Source organism: Chrysemys picta, chromosome 23, assembly GCF_011386835.1.
Source record: "Chrysemys picta bellii isolate R12L10 chromosome 23, ASM1138683v2, whole genome shotgun sequence".
NCBI classification, from domain to species: Eukaryota; Metazoa; Chordata; order Testudines; family Emydidae; genus Chrysemys; species Chrysemys picta.
In genome coordinates, this window is record NC_088813.1 from 726,315 (window position 1) to 744,239 (window position 17,925).

Below are 17,925 nucleotides of genomic sequence, written 5' to 3' on the forward strand. Positions count from 1 at the left end.
TGCCATGAACCCAACACCTGCTGGCCCTAAATATACTTTGGTAGTGGTGTCACAAAGCCACCGCCTGCTGGCCTAGGAGATGCTCTGGCAGTGGTACTATGAACCTACAGCCTGCTAGCCTGTGAGATACAATGGCAGTGGTGCCATGAACCCATTGGCTGCTGGCCTTCAAGATACAGCAGTAGTAGAGCAATGAGCCCACCGAGTGCTAGCCTCTGAGATCCAGCAGCAGAGGTGCTATGAACCCACCACATGCTGGCCTAGGAGATACTTTGGTAGTGATACCATGAACTCATGGCCTGCTAGTCTGTGAGAGACAGCGACAGTGGTGCCATGAACTCACTGTCTTCTGGCCTCTGAGATACTTTAGCAGCCTGCCCTGAACCCATCGCCTGCTGGCCTCTGAGATACAATGACAGAGGTGCCATGAGCCCCCATCGCCTGCTGGCCTCGGAGATACTTTGGTGTGGTTCCATGTACCCACACCTGCTAGCCTGTGAGATACAGCGGCAGTGGTGGCACGAACCCATCGCCTGCTGGACTCTGAGAGATAGCAACATTGCCACAATGAACGTATCACTTGCTGGTCTAAGAGATACAGCAGCAATAGTGCCATCAACCCACCGCCTGCTGGCCTAAGTGATATTTTGGCAGCGCTGCCAGGAACCCACCCCCTGATGGATTCTGATATACAGCGGCAGTGTTATTATGAGCCTACCGCCTCGTAGCCTCTGAGATACAGCAGCAGCAGTGCTGTGAACCCATCACAGGGTGGCCTAAGAGATACTTTGGGAGTGATACCTTGGACCCACTGCTTGATGTCCTCTCAGTGGAGTCAGGAACCCCCCGCCTGCCGGACTAGGAGATACTCTGGCAATGGTAGCACGAACCCATTGCCTTTGAGATACAGCAGTAGTGGTACTATGAGCCCACCGCCTGCCATCCTCTGAGGTACAGAGGCAGTGGTGCTATGAACGCACTACCATCTGGCCTCTGAGATACAGCGCAATGATTAAATGAACCCACTTCCTGCTGGTCTAAGAAATAATTTGGCAGTGGTGCCATGAACCAACCGCATGCTGGCCGCTGAGATACAGCAGAATTGGCTCTCAGGGCCTTTTGCTGGCGGGCCACCTATGCCCATGGCTTCCAGGCTTATGATACACAAGCATTGGCAGGGGCGCTGGAACAATTTTTATAATGGGATGCTGAGAGCCACTAAACCAAACTGCAAATCCTGGATATAATGGAACCCACTTCAAGTCGGGGGTGGTGCACCCCCACATCCCTACTGCCAGCATCTATGGGCATTGGCACCCAGGCTCCATCCCTAGCTAGCCTCGCAGAAGGGAAGGGTTTGGGGAGAGGCGGGGTAGAAAGATAATGAGGGCGACTACTCCTCGCCCGCTTCCCCAGCCCTCACCGGTCGCAGCGCACGGCTCCCCCTGCCCGTGAGCCGCACCCCCGGGGCGGCTAGGGGTCACTCTAGCAGCACGTCATAGTAGGACGGTTGAAGGCGGAGCCGATACACGTGTCAACAATATCGCGCTGTCTTAGAACGTCACCTATTTAAACGTTTTTCTGGTTTGCCCTGTTCCTTGGTCACGTGGTTTCCTAAACGCTTGGGTTTGCCAGTCACGTGTGAGTCATGTGACTCCGTTCCATGCCGATGAGGTCATCAGTGGTTGCTTCTGATCACGTGATCACTGCCTACGCGCGGTGGGGACGGGTGCAGATGGCGGACGCAGAGGCCGAGGCGTCTCCGCGCCCCGATATGGAGCGGCTAGTGGTTGCGCTTCGCGCCCGTCTCTGGCAGTTGCAGGCGGAGCTGCGCGAACAGGAGGTTTCGGAGTCTTCGTCTCGGACCTACTGCCGGGGGTTCTGCCAGGTGGGAGCCGGGCCGGGCGGGAACCGCGGGGCCCGAGGGTCCCGCACGGAGCATCGCGGGCGGGGGCTGTGGTCCCGAGTACGTAGCGGCTAGAGTCCCTCGTAGAGCGGGCAGCCTTCGCCTTAGGCCGCACAGCGCTTGTATGCCTGTTGTGGTGCGGGAGCCTTCTCGTGTTGGGAGCCCGGCAGCTCAGAGGGGTTGTGTTGGGAAAGCCTGTCGCCGCCAGCGCTGCAGCGCAGAGGCGTCAATCCGGGCGAGTTAAGCGTTTAGAAATATCCTTTTCTGAGCGTTTGTTTGGTGAGTGTAACCTTGCTTCCCAGCCAGAGGTAGAGGAGAACTGTGTTATTTGGAGTTTCTTCCAATTCTAATCATGAGCTACTTTGCATTTAAAGTGTTAAATTTGTGCGCGCATTTGAGCAGTATTGTTTGTGCGTGCTGTGAGGTTGTATTTTTTGTCCTCGAATGGGTGCCCCAGAAAGCTTTCTTTTAAGAAAAAATGTTTCGCTCTTCCCTTGTCAACATTAAGGTATCAAAGTGTGGCAGTGTTTTCTTAGTTAATAGTTCTGAGGAAGTTTTAAATCTCAAATTGACAATTTAAATGTCAACATTGTTAGCTATTTTGGTGCTCATTTCAGGAGAAACATCCAGCAAATGCCCTTACCTGTAATAGCTAACTGCATGTGTGGTACAGAATTCTCCAGCTGTTTCTTTGAGTATTAATGCAGTTGCATTTGTTGGTACAGCAATTTGCATCAAATTGAAAATGCAAGAACCCAGTAAGATGTTTTTAATATCAAAGTAATTAAATGAATTTGTTTTTTTCTCTTTGTAGTCAAGTTAAATTATTTAATTTAAGAAAATTGCTACAGAATTTCTAGCCTGGCATCAGAATGCTAGAGCACCCAGGCAACTTGAAGCAGAATAAATCCATTTTGTTGTGGATTCTTGCCTTGTCATCAAGCCAGCCTTTGATCTCAGAACTTGACATGACAAATAGTTTGGAGATGGCTGTGTGGATTTTGGAAGGTTCTTAGATCAGAAGATTAAAGATACTATTTCTGTGTTCAGTATCAGTTCAAATTTTATATTACACCTGTTGTAATCGGCAATGGTTAGGGAAAGAATGAGTCAGAACAATTCTCTAACTACTTTAGAAATAACAAATACCTATTTAAACTTCTTGCTATGCATTCCAGAATAATGTTAGTATATTATAGGGGTGCAGTTACTTGATAAAATATATAGATTCAGAGATTTTTAAGGTCAGCAAGAACTATTGTTGATCTTTTTTGACTTCCTGCATAATGTGGGCCATAGAATTTCTCCTAGTAATTTTTTTTAGCAAACCCGTAACATCGTTTTGAAAGATACAGGGGAGGTTTGCACTAGTAGTTATAACAAAGTAATTCTAATCACTCAGAGGTGTGAAAAATAAATGTGCCTGAGGAACTTAGTTATACTGACTTATGCTCTGGTGTAAAAAGCAACAGAGGGTCCTGTGGCACCTTTGAGACTAACAGAAGTATTGGGAGCATAAGCTTTCGTGGGTAAGAACCTCAGATGCATCTGAAGAAGTGAGGTTCTTACCCACGAAAGCTTATGCTCCCAATACTTCTGTTAGTCTCAAAGGTGCCACAGGACCCTCTGTTGCTTTTTACAGATTCAGACTAACACGGCTACCCCTCTGATACTTGACACCATGCAAGGCTCTGGTGTAGACAGCACTGTGTTGTTGTGAGAGCTTCTTCTGTTGACATAGCTCTCTTCCTTCAGCATAGTGTGTCTTCATTAAAGCACTACGGTGGCACAGTTGCATTGATGCAGTGTTTTAAGTGTAGACTTGCCCACAGTCTCAGTTTAAAGACTTCAAGTGGAGAATCCACCACATCCCTAGGTAAATTGTTCCAATGGTCAGTTACCCTCAGAGTTAAACTTGTACATTATTTCTAGTCCAAATTTGTTTATCTTCAGCTCTTAGTCTTTGGATCTTGTTCTGCTTTTATCTCATAGGAGAGAGCTCTTTAATTTGTCTTCTCCTCATGTATCAGTATTTCTGTGGCTGGATCCAAGCTGTGCCTGCACAGCCTTTTCTCCCCACAGATCCAACACCTCCTGAGCACTCTAGATGGGAGTGTGTCTGCAATGTGTAGCCGGTATGGTCAGCTGGGTAAACAGGAAATAGAATTTCAAAAATCTACAGGGCTTTAAAGGGGAGGAGCGTGTATCTGGCCATTAAGCAGTGGAGCTCAAAACAGTGACCAGAGCTGTCAAGGTGGGGCATTGTGAGACACCTCCTGGAGGCCACTAAAGTCAATCTAAGTAACACTGTCTACACTATACTGCATCAACCTAACTATGTTGACCTACACGCTATGACTCTCATGGAGGTGGAGTTAAGTCAGCATGGTGGGCGAGTTATGTCAGTGGGAGTGAAACTTTAGTGTAGGCACTTACGTCAAAGTAAGCTGCCTTGTATCCAATGAACTCTAGGTTTCAACTTGGCTGTATTTAGGCTTTGCACTTTTTTTTTGTTAATAATTTCAGTGGGTAATATCAATGTTTATTTTTAAGCATTTTTTTATTTTTTTATGAATTGAATTTTCACAGTTGTGGCAGATTGTCAGACAACTATTTAATGACAGTAGATGTTGAGATTCAAAAAAGTTAAAGCTTTATAACTGGTAAAAGACAAATTGTCAACATCACATGTCAAAATATACAAAGTAAATATCCTTAAATCAAACTCTTAAGTTCTCAAGCAGTATTTTTCTTTTGTCTATCTGTAAATTTTGATTGTGTATTGTGAAATCGATGTTTAGCAATAAATATTTACTCAAAAAACCCCAACCCTCTAATTGTGCTAGGCCTAGCTGTATTGCATTGCTCATGCACAAGGTGGCAGAGCTATAGGTGTGTGATTTCCCCTTTTGAGAAGTATCGCTTAACAGTGGCATCACTTTGGGTTCTATGATGATTCTCTACTAGTGACTTTGTATCCATTTTGTGAAGGTGATGAAATGTTTATACTATCTAATAGCATTGTAATCTTGCTCTGTAATTTTAAAGTATTTTATTTTGCTTGTGAATTCTCACTAGCAATGAAGATCCTGCTCTGTTACACTTGTGTATCCCTGTTGACTTCAAAGGAGTTGCATAGTGAAGTTGAGGGCAGAATTTGCCCCTGCAACTGGATCTTAGTTAAGTTCTTCTAATTCATGAGTCACTATAGAATCTAGTTCACTCTGAAGTAGCTAATCTACCATACTAACAGGATTAAAATTAGTAAAAGTAATTCAGTGCTTATTTTTAATACTTTTTATCTTAGGAGACTACATATGGAAAACTTCTGTTGAGCAAAAATTTGCCGTTTTCCCAGTCACTTTTTATAGTGGAAATTTGTCTTTTCCATGATTTTTTTTACGAAGTAGTCTTAACATTGCTATAATGTATATTTTTGCATTTAGATATAAAATTTCATATGAAAATTGTAATAACAAAACTTGTTTTCTTTCAGACATTATTACAGTATGCTGGAAACCGGGGTGCATCTGAACATATTTTGCCTTTTTTGGAAGTGTATCGAATCTCCATCCAAAGCTTTGCTAATGCACGACCATACTTGACTACGGAATGTGAAGATGTCCTTTTGGTACTTGGCAGGCTAGTACTGTAAGTTTAATTTGGTGCACTAATCTCTTAAAATGAGTATAAAATAGAATCTCATCACTTTGCAGATTACCAAATTTTGCAAATCCTGTGAGTGAGCAATAAAAAAAAATTGTTCTTGTACTTAAATTTTAATTTGATAATTGTAGTTCTAATTATGCTCAATGTATTAGTGAATGTATTTCAGTATATTTTGCTAAATTAAGTATCTTCAACCCCTACCCCCACCCCCCAGGCCAGCTGCGGTCCCTCCTGCCCAGACACTCTTACCCCCTTTTCACTATTTCTTATTGGTAGTGATTTTCACTTCCTGTCTGATGTGATGCTATCATTAACATGAAGCTCTGATATGAGGGGAGTTCATGTCTGGGTTCTTTCCCAGGTTTGCAAAAGGATGCTTGCATATAGCTGTTGCTGCAACAACAAACCTGCAACTGTTGAAAATAGAGAGAGGGGAATGCTTGAGTATGTCTGATGTGGCTACTGAGCTCACTCAACTCTTACAGATACACAAGGGATAGGAAAAGCTTTCTAATTTCTTTTTACAAAGGGATTTAAATACTACATGCCTTTAAAAGGAGGTTCTTTACTTTTACAAAATCCCAAACTGACTATGACTTCACTGTATGAAGTGGAGTGCAGTTATTGAATAGGATAACATATTTTGAACAATTGTTTTTTAGTTCATAAAGAATCATGCTTAGGCAGAGACCAAGTCTGGGAAATGTCAGCCAGACCTGAAGAAGAGCTCTATGTAAGCTCCAAAGCTTGTCTCTTTCACTAACAGCCAGTGCCAGATGCTTCAGAGGGAATGAACAGAACAGGGCAATTATCCGCTGATCCGTCCCATCGTCCAGATTCCGCTTCGGCAGCTGGAAGTTTAGGGACACCCAGAGTATGGAGTTGTCCCTGACCATGTTGGCTAATAGCAATTGTTGGGCCTCTCCTCCATGGATTTATCTAATTCTTTTTTGAACCCAGTTGTACTTTTAGCCTTCACAACATCTGCTGACAATGAATTTCAGTGGTTGACTGTGTGTTCTGTGAAGAAGTGCTTATACTGAGCCTTTATACTGGAAATATTCAGGCAATCTTAATTGTGCTTCCACCTATTTGCAAAATTTAAGTGTTTTTTGGGTTTGGTTGCATGTAAGCATAAGAGTACTGGAGGCAGAGTTAAGTGTAGAAAAACTATATTTTCTTTCAACTTTATCGTAGACATTTTCTGTCTTTTTAATGGCTTAACTGTACAACTTTGTTAAATTCCCATAGTTTTTTCTTTTTAATTTCCATGAAGTAATTAGAAGGGAGAACCAGATGTCACTAGTCCTCTAACAAGCACCAGCTAGCAAAGACAATAGATGGCTGTCTGATGATCTATGTAGAAGTAACAGAGATCAAAGGTGAAACAGGGTCTTTATATTCTACACATTTCCTTCTCTATATGTTATGGATCTTAACTGCATACAACAATATCTTGGCCCTTGGTCAATTCATTAGGCCTCTTGTCCCTTTCACCAGCTATCTTCTCCCTTTTCCTTCACACATAATTGTTCTAAAACAATTCCTTGCCATTTAAATAATCTGTGGCCTAGTTAGGCTACGTCTACACTATGAAATTAAGTCGGCTTTATAGAAGTTGATTTTTAGAAATTGATTTTATACAGTCGATTGTGTATGTCCCCACTAAGCGCTTTAAGTTGGCGGAATGAGTCCTCACTACCGTGGCTAGCATCGACTCACAGAGCGGTGCACTGTGGGAAGCTATCCCACAATTCCCGCAGTCTCTGCTGCCCATTGAAATTCCGGGTTAAGCTCTAATGCCTGATGGGGCAAAAACATTGTCGCGGGTGGTTTTGGGTACATGTCATCAATCTCCCCTCCCTCCGCGAAAGCAACTGCAGACAGTCATTTCACGCCTTTTTTCCTGGGTTACCCATGCAGACGCCATAGCACTGCAAGCATGGAGCTCACCGCTACTGTTGCAAGCTCAGCTCACCGCTACTGTTGCCAGCATTGTAAACACCTTACGCATTATACTGTAGTATGTGCAGAACCTGGCTAAGAGACGGCAGCACGAGGTCAGTTGTGAGGAGGACATGGGCACAGACGTTCCTGAAAGCATGGGCTGTGGCAATTGGGACATCATGGCGGCAGTGGGGCTGGTTGATACAGTGGAACGCCAATTCTGGGCCCGGCAAACTAGCACAGACTGGTGGGACCGCATAGTGTTGCTGGTATGGGATGATTCCCAGTGGCTGCAAAACTTTCGCATGCATAAGGTCACTTTCCTGGAACTCTGTGAGTTGCTTTTCTCCACCCTGATGTGCAGGAATACTAAGATGAGAGCAATCCTGACAGCTCAGAAGCAAGTGGCAATAGGCCTGTGGAAGCTTGCAATGCCTGACTGCTGCCAGTCAGTCAGGAATCAATTTGGAGTGGGCAAATCTGCTGTGGGGACTGCTGTGATTCAAGTAGTCAATGCAGTCACTGATGTTCTGCTAACAAGGGTAGTGACTCTGGGAAATGTGCAGGTCATAGTAGATGGCTTTGCTGCAATGGGTTTCCCTAACTCTGGTGGGGCGATAGGGATATGCATTCCGTCTATCTTGGCATCGGACCACCTTGCCATCCAGTACATAAATCGCAAGGGGTACTTCTCAATGGTGCTGCAAGCACTGGTGGATCACAAGGGATGTTTCACCGACATCAACGTGGGATGGCTGGGGAAGGTGCATGGCACTCTCATCTTTAGGAACTCTGGTTTGAGTAGCTGCAAGAAGGGACTTTACTTCCTAGACCAGAAAATTACTGTTGGGAATGTTGAAATGCCAATAGTTATCCTTGGAGACCCAGCCTACCCCTTGCTCCCATGGCTCATGAAGCCATACACAGGCAGCCTGGACAGTAGTAATGAGCAGTTCAACTATAGGCTGAGCAAGTGCAGAATGGTGGTAGAATGTGCCTTTGGACGTTTAAAAGCTCCCTGGTGCTGTTTGCTGACTGAGTTAGACCTCAGTGCAACCAATATTCCCATTGTTATTACTGCTTGCTGTGTGCTCCATAATATCTGTGAGAGTAAGGGGGAGACGTTTATGGCAGGGTGAGAGGTTGAGGCAAATCGCTTGGCTGCCAGTTTTGAACAGCCAGACATCAGGGCGATTAGAAGAGCACAGGTAGGTGCGCTGCGCATCAGAGAGGCTTTGAAAACCAGTTTCATGACTGGCCAGGCTACAGTGTGACAGTTGTATGTGTTTCTCCTTAATGCAAAACCACTCCCTTTGTTGATTTTAATACCCTGTAAGCCAACCACCGTCCTCCCTTCGATCACAGCTGGCAAAGGAAATAAAGTCACTATTCAAGTATTAGGGGGTAGCCATGCTAGTCTGTATCCACAAAAACAACAAGGAGTCCGGTGGTACCTTAAAGACTAACAGATTTATTTGGGCATAAGCTTTCATGGGTAAAAAAACCTCACTTCTTCAGATGCATCTGAAGTGAGGTTTTTTACGCACAAAAGCTTATGCCCAAAGTCACTATTATTTTGAAACCATGCTGTCAAGGCTGTATCCCCACTTTGAACTTTAGAGTACAAATGTAGGGGCCTGCATGAAAACTTCTAAGCTTAACTACCAGCTTAGCCCTGGTCCGCTGCCACCATTTCCAATGGATTCCCCCCCTGGGAAGCCTTGAAAAACCTTCACCAATTCCCTGGTGAATACAGATCCAATCCCCTTGGATCTAAAACAAGGAGAAATTAACCATTCCCCTCCTTTCTCCCACCAACTCCTGGTGAATCAAGATCCAAACCCCTTGGATCTTAAAACAAGGAAAAATCAATCAGGTTCTTAAAAAGAAGGCTTTTAATTAAAGAAAAAGGTAAAAATCATCTCTGTAAAATCAGTATGGAAATTAACCTTACAGGGTAATCAAACTTAAAGAGCTCAGAGGACTCCCCTCTAGTCTCAGGTTCAAAGTACAGCAAACAAAGATAAACACTCTAGTAAAAGGTACATTTACAAGTTGAGAAAACAAAGGAAAATTAACATGCCTTGCCTGGCTATTTACTTACAAGTTTGAAATAGGAGAGACTTGTTTAGAAAGATGTGGAGAACCTGGATTGATGTCTGGTCCCTCTCAGTCCCGAGAGCGAACGTCCTCACAAAACAAAGAACACAAACAAAAGCCTTCCCCCCCCGAAGATTTGAAAGTATCTTGTCCCCTTATTGGTCCTTTAGGTCAGATGCCAGCCAGGTTACCTGAGCTTCTTAACCCTTTACAGGGAAAAGGATTTTGGAGTCTCTGGCCAGGAGGGCAGGCAGTTGTACAGTGGATGCAGCGGTGGTCTGTGCTCTTGATGGCTTTCCTGCAGTTCCACCAGACGCCTGAGCATGTCTGTTTGCTCCTCCATTAGTCTCAGTATTGCATCCTGCTTCTTCTCATCGTGCTCACTTAATGCTTTCCTGGACTCTGCCACTGAATGCCTCCATGCATTCAGCTGTGCCCTATCAGTGCGGGAGGACTGCATGAGCTCGGAAAACATGTCATCATGAGTGCATTTTTTTCACCTTCTAATCTCCAATAACCTCAGGGACAGAGATGATAGGGGGAACATAGAAACATTTGCACCTGCGGGTGGATAAAAAGGGAGAGTAAAATTTAAGCTGATACATTTCTGAGAGCAAAAGGGAGACTCTTTCACAGTGAATCAAGCAATTCATAGGAGGCCGCGCATGTAGGTACGAGGTCGCATTTACTTTTTATATTGAGCGCCTGCTGGTATGGTGACACATCACACTCGGCTGGGCAACAGAATTTGGTTTCCAGGCAGCCATGGTAAGCCAAAGGGTACGTGGGTTTGGCTTCTAACGCCTTCATGACATGTGGGAATGTTTTCAAACTGCAGCACCCTCCTTTCCCATAGCAAGCAATGCCAGATAGGTTTGCCATTTAAAAGGAGAGGCTGTGCTTTTTGGGTGGATGTGCAGCACACACCTCTCCCCACTCCTCCACGTGGCTATTTGGGATGATCTCTTCATCCCTCCCCCCCGCCGCGTGGCTGTTCTCAGGGATGATCCCTTTTAGCTAAATGCAAACAGCCCAGCATGAACGAGGTCCTTTTACCTTTCCCTTACAAAAATTCCCGTTTCAATTGGGTGACCATGGATGGTATCACTTTCCTGAGGCTAACACAGAAAGATATTGACTGAATGTTGCTTGAATGTGACCAAAACCCAGGACCATTCGCTGCCATGCTTTGTGCTGCAATGATTCCAGACTACTTGCTACTGGCTTGGCATGGGAAAGTGTCCTACTGTGGAGGACGAAATAAGGCAGCCTTCCCCAGAAACCTTCTGCAAAGGCTTTCAGAGTACCTCCAGGAGAGCTTCATGGAGATGTCCCTGGAGGATTCCCGCTCCATCCCTAGATACATTAACAGACTTTTCCAGTAGCTGTACTGGCCACGAATGCATCCCAAATCTTCAGGGCAAATTAAACATTTATTGCTTTTAAACCCTGTACTGTAGTTACAAATGTGCACTCACCAGAGGTGCCTTCTCCACTTTTAGGGTCAGGGATCCCACCTTGGGAGGGTATTGGCTCCAGGTGATGAAAAGGTGCTGGCTGCCGGGGAGAACTGATTCATCGCTTGCCTGCTGCGCATCCTCCTCTTCCTCATCCACAAAATCCTCCTCCGTGTTGTGTGAGACTCGCCCCTTGCAGGTGTCCACGGACAGTGGTGGGGTAGTGGTAGGGTCCCCCCCAGAATGCCATGCAGCTGATCATAGAAGCGGCATGTATGGGGCTCTGACCCAGAGCGACCGTTTGCCTCCTTTGTCTTTTGGTAGGCTTGCCTGAGCTCCTTGACTTTCACGCGGCACTGTTGTGTGCCCCTGTTGTAGCCTTTGTCCATCGTGCCCTGTACGATTTTGGCATACATATTAGCATTTCTTTTTGATTAGAGTTCTGCCTGCACAAATTCTTCTCCCCATACAGCAATCAGATCCAGTGTCTCCTGTTCGCTCCATGCTGGAACTCGTTTGCGATTCTGGGGAGTCTGCATGGTCACCTGTGCTTCTGAACTCGCCACACTGACCAAACAGGAAACGAAACTAAAAAGTTCCCGAGGCTTTTCCTGTGTACCTGGCTAGTGCATCAGAGTTGAAAGTGCTGTCCAGAGTGGTCACATTGGAGCGCTCTGGGATAGTTTCTGGAGGCCAATAACGTCGATTTGTGTCCGCACTACCCCAAATTTGACCCAGCAAGGTCGATTTTAGCACTACTCCCCTTGTCGGGGAGGAGTACAGAAGTCGATTTTAAGAGCCCTTTAGGTCGATGGAATGGGGTTGCTTAGACCTAACACGGCTAAATTTGACCTAACCCTGTAGGGTAGACCAGGGCTTAGTCTGGTGTGGACGTGGATTTTTCCAAAACAATATAATAGCTATGCATCAATATTCAGATCTCCAGGTTTGGGATTTCATCACCATAAAGAATCTGGCAAATCACTATGCCAACTGTGCTGTGAATGGGTAAAGGTGGGAGGTCGAAATAGAGAGAATATTTTCTCTTAATTTAACTTCCCTGTTCAGTAGAATAGCTGTAGAGACTTGTCTCCTAAAGCCTTATTTACCCCTCTTGGCCTTTACCTCCATCCTTTCCTGTTTTTTCTCTGCTGAATGGAATGACTAGGCTGCAGAGAAATAGCTTTGAAATGCAGCTGCAGGAGGATCATTAGCAGTGGTGCTTCAAAAGGAATAAGACAGGGATTCTTAAACTTCATTGCACTGTGACCCCCCCCTTCTGACAACAAAAATTACTACATGACCCCAGGAGGGGGGACCGAAGCCTGAGCTCACCCGAGCCCAGGGGGGCCGGGGGCCAGAGCCCAAGCCCCTCCACCCCTGGCTGAAGCCGTTGGGCTTTGGCCCCAGGAATTGCGGCTTGGGCTTCAGCCCTGGGTGGTGGGGTCAGGCTTGGGGTCAGTCTAAGGCCTGTCCTGGTGACCCCATTAAAATGGGCTTGTGACTCACTTTGGGGTCCCAACCCACAGTTTGAGAACCATTGGAATAACTTATTTCCCTCTGCATCCAAGCTGTACTACTCAGCAACAACTAGGCTGCTTTAAAGTGAAGTTTCCCTATGGGGAAAGGGAGAGGAATACAGAAGGGAAGTAACAGGATATAAGAGGGAAGAATCAGGGAGGGAATAGCAATTTGAAAGTGCCCCTTCTACCAGGAGCCCAACTGTTCTTTCAGCAACTTTGTTTGCCCTGTGGCCACTCTAGTTTTTACCATATGAAGTGATCTCATTGGGCTCCTGATATTTTTCTCATTAGAAAATGAGAACTGAAAGTAATTATCTGCTGCTGAAAGTATAGCCAGGATTGTAGATGGAAGGAGAATGGGTCTAAATATTGCAGGTAGCCTTAAAAATTATATGGGGAGCTGGTAGCGGTCACTATAGGTTCTCTTAACACGTTTCATTATAAAATATTCTTGAAATTTTTTGAGAAGGTATCAACACATCAATTGTATGCAACTGGTCTTTGAGATGATCCAGGAATAAATCCTTGGGGATAGAGATGTGCTTTTTGCATGTCCTGTGAAACTTTGTTCAGGTTTGGCTGAGTTATAGGTCTTGTCTGTATGACCACCTAATTCTTGGTAAATAGGGGTATAACTCTACCTCATGTTAGCTTCACATGCACTAAGTGTCTGTGTGGAACCTGCTGCCACAAACTGAGAATTCTGTAGTGTGCTTAGATCAAAGCACCTATGGAACTTTTAGTGTGTAGTAGCAGGATCTACATGGATACTTAGTGTCTGGGAGGCTAGTGTGGGGTAGATTTACACCTCAGCCTGCTTGCAAGCTAAGCATTCATATAGCCCATACATCTTGATGCCAGAATGGACCATTGTGATCATCTAGTCTGATCTATATAACGTAGGCCCTAAACTAGAGCTTCACTGAAATAACTCCTATTAGAACTAGAGCATATCTTTTTGAAAAACTAATCTTTATTGAAAGATTTCCAATAATTGAGAATCCACCGCAACCACTGGTAAGTTGTTCCAAAGGTTAATTCTCTCACTGTTAAAAATGTACATCTTATTTCATCTGAATTTGTTTACGGTCAACTTTTAGCCATTGGATCTTATTCAGTCTAGGGGGGTAATGTAGTAAAATCTCATTTTATGGGCAAGTTAATGAATGAAAGGTAAGTGGGGGTGTCATTTGATTCACAAAAATCTACATAATCATAATTTCAATGGCGTCAACCTTTGCCACGTGGCAGAGGGGACATGCTCACTGATCCCCCTAATCCCTTTCTCCCCAGCTCCATGTCCTACAGTTGGTGGAAATTTTGATAACCCATTTCCAACGACATTGTACTGAGTTTGGTATAATTTGAAAGCTCTTTGTCCCACGAAAACAGTGATACCAAACATGACAAACCTAGAACAGTTAGGTAGATATATGTGTTAGGGGGCTTATTCCTTCACCCTCTCACTTCTCTGGTCCGTCTCGCATGAACAGAGAGCAACAATACCCGAAGTCTGAAGGTGCAAACAATTCAATGTTTATTGGGATGAACTTCCAGCAAGCTTCCAGTTTCCTTTCTCAGTGTTCCCCTTCCCAGCTCTGACACCACAGAGCCTTGTCTGTGTCCCTGTTCCCATTCTCCCCCCCCTACTTCCTCTGACTGCAGACTATATAGTAAAACTTGAGTTCTGCTTAGCTATACCTTAACCAATCATTTTACTGAAATTTAACTAACCAGTCTTAACATATTGTAGCATAATTATTTAACCAATTATATTCCACCACCCTAATTGGTTTACACCCAACAAAATTAATTATACAGCAGACAATTACAGAACAAGACAGAGATTATACAGACTAACAATAGGGAAATGGGGACTAGAGTGATAGAACAACAAAGAAATGAGGATTTCACATCCCAGCTATTCATAAGTGAGTTCTTGCCAGACAGGATGCTATCAAACTTAAGTTTCCTTTTACATCTTCTAGGCTCTTCCCTTTCTCTGGAGGTGATAGGAATATCAGGACAGGATTGTATTCCTAACAGCCCAATAGCACCTTATTTCAATGGGACTAGAAGTATAGGTTTTTGCAGACAGGCCTGAATATCTATATCCTAACAATATATTCTAGGAAATTTAATACCAGTATACTTCGCTTACCTAAAAAAAACCACATTGATTTTTGGCTAATCCTAGGGAAGTTGTCCGTGACATGTAGGACTGAAAACACTTATTCATCAAAGTCATAATCAGTAGGTCACCACTGCTAGACACACAGTCACACTGATCCTCATCCACGCTGCACTTGTACTCTCCGTACAAGGCAGGCTGCTGACCAGACATTTGCAGGGTAGTGAGAATCTGGTCTTTGTACAGAAGCATTTGATTAGCTGAAGGATTGATTTGGGACCACATGGTATTTCACACATAACTGGTGTGATAAATCCATCCCTCCGAAACTCATTCATGCCATATAGGGGAGGGTAGTTTTGGATGCGGTTAATCATCCCTGATGTGTTATGTTGCTTGGTAATTTGCCCTTCTAATGGCAAGTATAAATTCACCCTATGTCGGTGGCGCATTTTTTCGTTTGTCTGCTTCTTGAAAAACATCCACCAGCATAGCTCTGCAAGTGTTGTAATGTTGGTCTTCAAATGTTAAACTGCATATGAATGCCTCCAGTACATTTATGACCTCATCAGTGACTGTCTCAGCTTTTCCCAAGCACCTTCAGAGTGAGAAGGAATCTTCAGAGGCTGAATCAAATGGCTTCCAGTAAGATAATTTGGTCCTTCCAGTCAGCCTTACAGTAATGTCACATCCTGAAGTGGAGTGGAAACCTGGCAGTACAGTAGCTTTTAACGGACCAAGTGATAGGACCAAACCCTGAGGGGTATACAGTGATTATGTTCCTCAGAACCAGGCAAAAATATGGAATCTTGTGAAACTCGTTGGTAGCATCTCTCAGAGAGCACTAGAACATCTGTCTTGTGCCAAAATCCAGAGTTAGCACCTCCCTGTTACGTTGGTGGCATGCAAGATAATTTTAGTGTCAGCCTCCTCATAGGCACTAAGAAGAAACTCCACTGAACAATATGAGGCAGCAGCTTCATTACACCATGCGATGATGAAATTCTTTGAGCAATTCACTTGCCGGAACATTTTTCTTGCAAGGTAGTATGTGGTTAACTCGTATTTGTGCATGCATTTCAGATGCATAAGGAAAATTAACTGAACTGAGCAACCAGTGGGGCTAGGAGGTATGATTGGCATGATACGTACAAGAATCATTTACTCTGGCACCTTGTGTAATGCTGATGTAAAGGCTGACCATGTTGAAATGTGCCTTTCTCCTGAAATGGTGTAGTATATTTCCTGGGTGTCCAGATCATTTGAGGAAAGGTCTTCTGTCTCTTTAGCTGAAGCCATTTTTAGTGATTTTTTTTTTTTTTTTTTTTTAATTTTGCCTCTGGAGTGCATCACACTTTTGCATAATAACAAAGTGAGGTTGCCATAACTATAAAGGGAAGGGTAACAGCCCTCCTGTGTATAGTACTATAAAATCCCTCCTGGCCAGAGACTCCAAAATCCTTTTACCTGTAAAGGGTTAAGAAGCTCAGGTAACCTGGCCGACATCTGACCCAAAGGACCAATAAGGGGACAAGATACTTTCAAATCTTGGTGGGGGGAAGGCTTTTGTTTGTGCTCTTGGTTTTGCGGGTTGTTCGCTCTTGGGACTGAGAGGGACCAGACATCAATCCAGGCTCTCCAAATCTTTCTGAACAAGTCTCTCATATTTCCAACTTGTAAGTAAACAGCCAGGCAAGGTGTGTTAGTTTTTATCTTTGTTTTCTCAACTTGTAAATGTACCTTTTTGCTAGTGTTTCTCTGTTTGCTGTAACTTTGAACCTAAGGCTAGAGGGGATTCCTCTGGGCTCTTTTAAGTTTGATTACCCTGTAAAGTTAGTTTCCATCCTGATTTTACAGAGATGATTTTTACCTTTTTCTTTAATTAAAAGCCTTCTTTTAAGAACCTGATTGATTTTTCCTTGTTTTTAGATCCAAGGGGGTTGGATCTTGATCCACCAGAAGTTGGTGGGAGGTTGGAGGGGGTATGGTTAATTTCTCCTTGTTTTAAGATCCAAGGGGTTTGGATCTGTATTCACCAGGGAATTGGTGAAGAGTCTCTCAAGGCTACCCAGGGAAGGGAATTAGCACATTTGGGAGTGGTGGCAGCGGACCAGATCTAAGCTGGTAGTTAAGCTTAGAAGTTTTCATGCAGGCCCCCACATTTATACCCTAAAGTTCAGAGTGGGGAAGCAGCCTTGACAGAGGTCAAGGTTAGTGAATGTAAAAAGCTCTATAATCAGTTTAACTGCTGTTTCATTGAACACTGCACTTCTTGGCTCAAAAATTTTGGACCTTGGTAGGAAAGTGAGTTAGGAAGCTCCTTCAGGGAATGGTTCTTTGCTGGTCCAGACAGCACTCGAGGTTGGGACTGGTCCCTGTTAATATGCTCCTGATCGCAGACCACAAGAGTAACATGAAGGGTACCTTTATCTGTTGTACATTCAAGGAAGTCTAAGTTATTGGCAGCACAAAATATAAACCTACCCTTGGTGAGGTCTGGGGAAATGTACAACCCTTCATTCAGTTCCATGGGGTGAAGAACCTCATTTGTGACTGCAATCTCCAGGTTGAGTACTTTGTTGAAGTCAGTTGAGGAGCCAATGCTGTGGAATTTGCTGCAGGTTTTAGAATGAATTGTTAAACCAACAGCCACTTGTGATAGATCACACATATGCCACACAGTTGTCATATGTATTGGAAGCCTGACTTTCATTCAAGCACTAGTACATGAGGCATTGTGACAAGTTGGCAGGCTTGTATTCCACTTGCTTATCATACTTTCTGGTGCTGAAGTCACTGCAACCACGGATGCACTGCTTGAAGTAGTAATACAGGTCATGTGGCATTATTGTTTCAGGTTTGGCATCCACATACTGCAGGACAAAATGCTTTTCCATAAAAACTTCACAGCTGCAAACAGTCTTCATATTACTGTTGACATTGGTGCTTTCTTCCACTTTTGATAGTGGATATCTTTTGCAGCTTTTAAGGATATGCACTGTGATTTGTTTCTGAGGATAGGATTGCTAAAAACTATGTCCATATCCTACAGTTCATCTTCAATAAGTGCTTTCAAAGCCTTTCTGCTGAGCATTTGTTCCTCCTCAATCCCATTCAAAACAGATATTTCTCTGTACTTGGCTTCTGCATTGGCCATTACCACCACATTCCTGTCCCATCTGCAAGGTAATT

The 17,925-nt window shown here is 44.2% G+C and overlaps 1 protein-coding gene across 16 annotated transcripts in view; it reads left to right on the forward strand.

Annotated features, from left to right (window-relative positions):
• The first annotated feature begins 1,648 nt into the window (after positions 1-1,648).
• Positions 1,649-17,925, forward strand: part of RLF (RLF zinc finger) — a 119,399-nt gene continuing 103,122 nt past the window's right edge. For 3 of the 16 annotated variants that reach the window (XM_065576757.1, XM_065576755.1, XM_065576763.1), the window contains exons 1-2: positions 1,717-1,888; positions 5,403-5,557. Coding sequence is in view for 2 of the 16 variants with exons in the window: in XM_065576744.1 (XP_065432816.1) it covers positions 1,664-1,888; positions 5,403-5,557 (380 nt within the window). In the remaining 14 variants the exon portion in view is untranslated. Of the gene's footprint in view, positions 2,186-4,984; positions 5,086-5,402; positions 5,558-17,925 lie in introns of all 16 variants that reach the window. The other 13 variants (XM_065576750.1, XM_065576752.1, XM_065576747.1 and 10 more) reach the window with 10 other exon arrangements.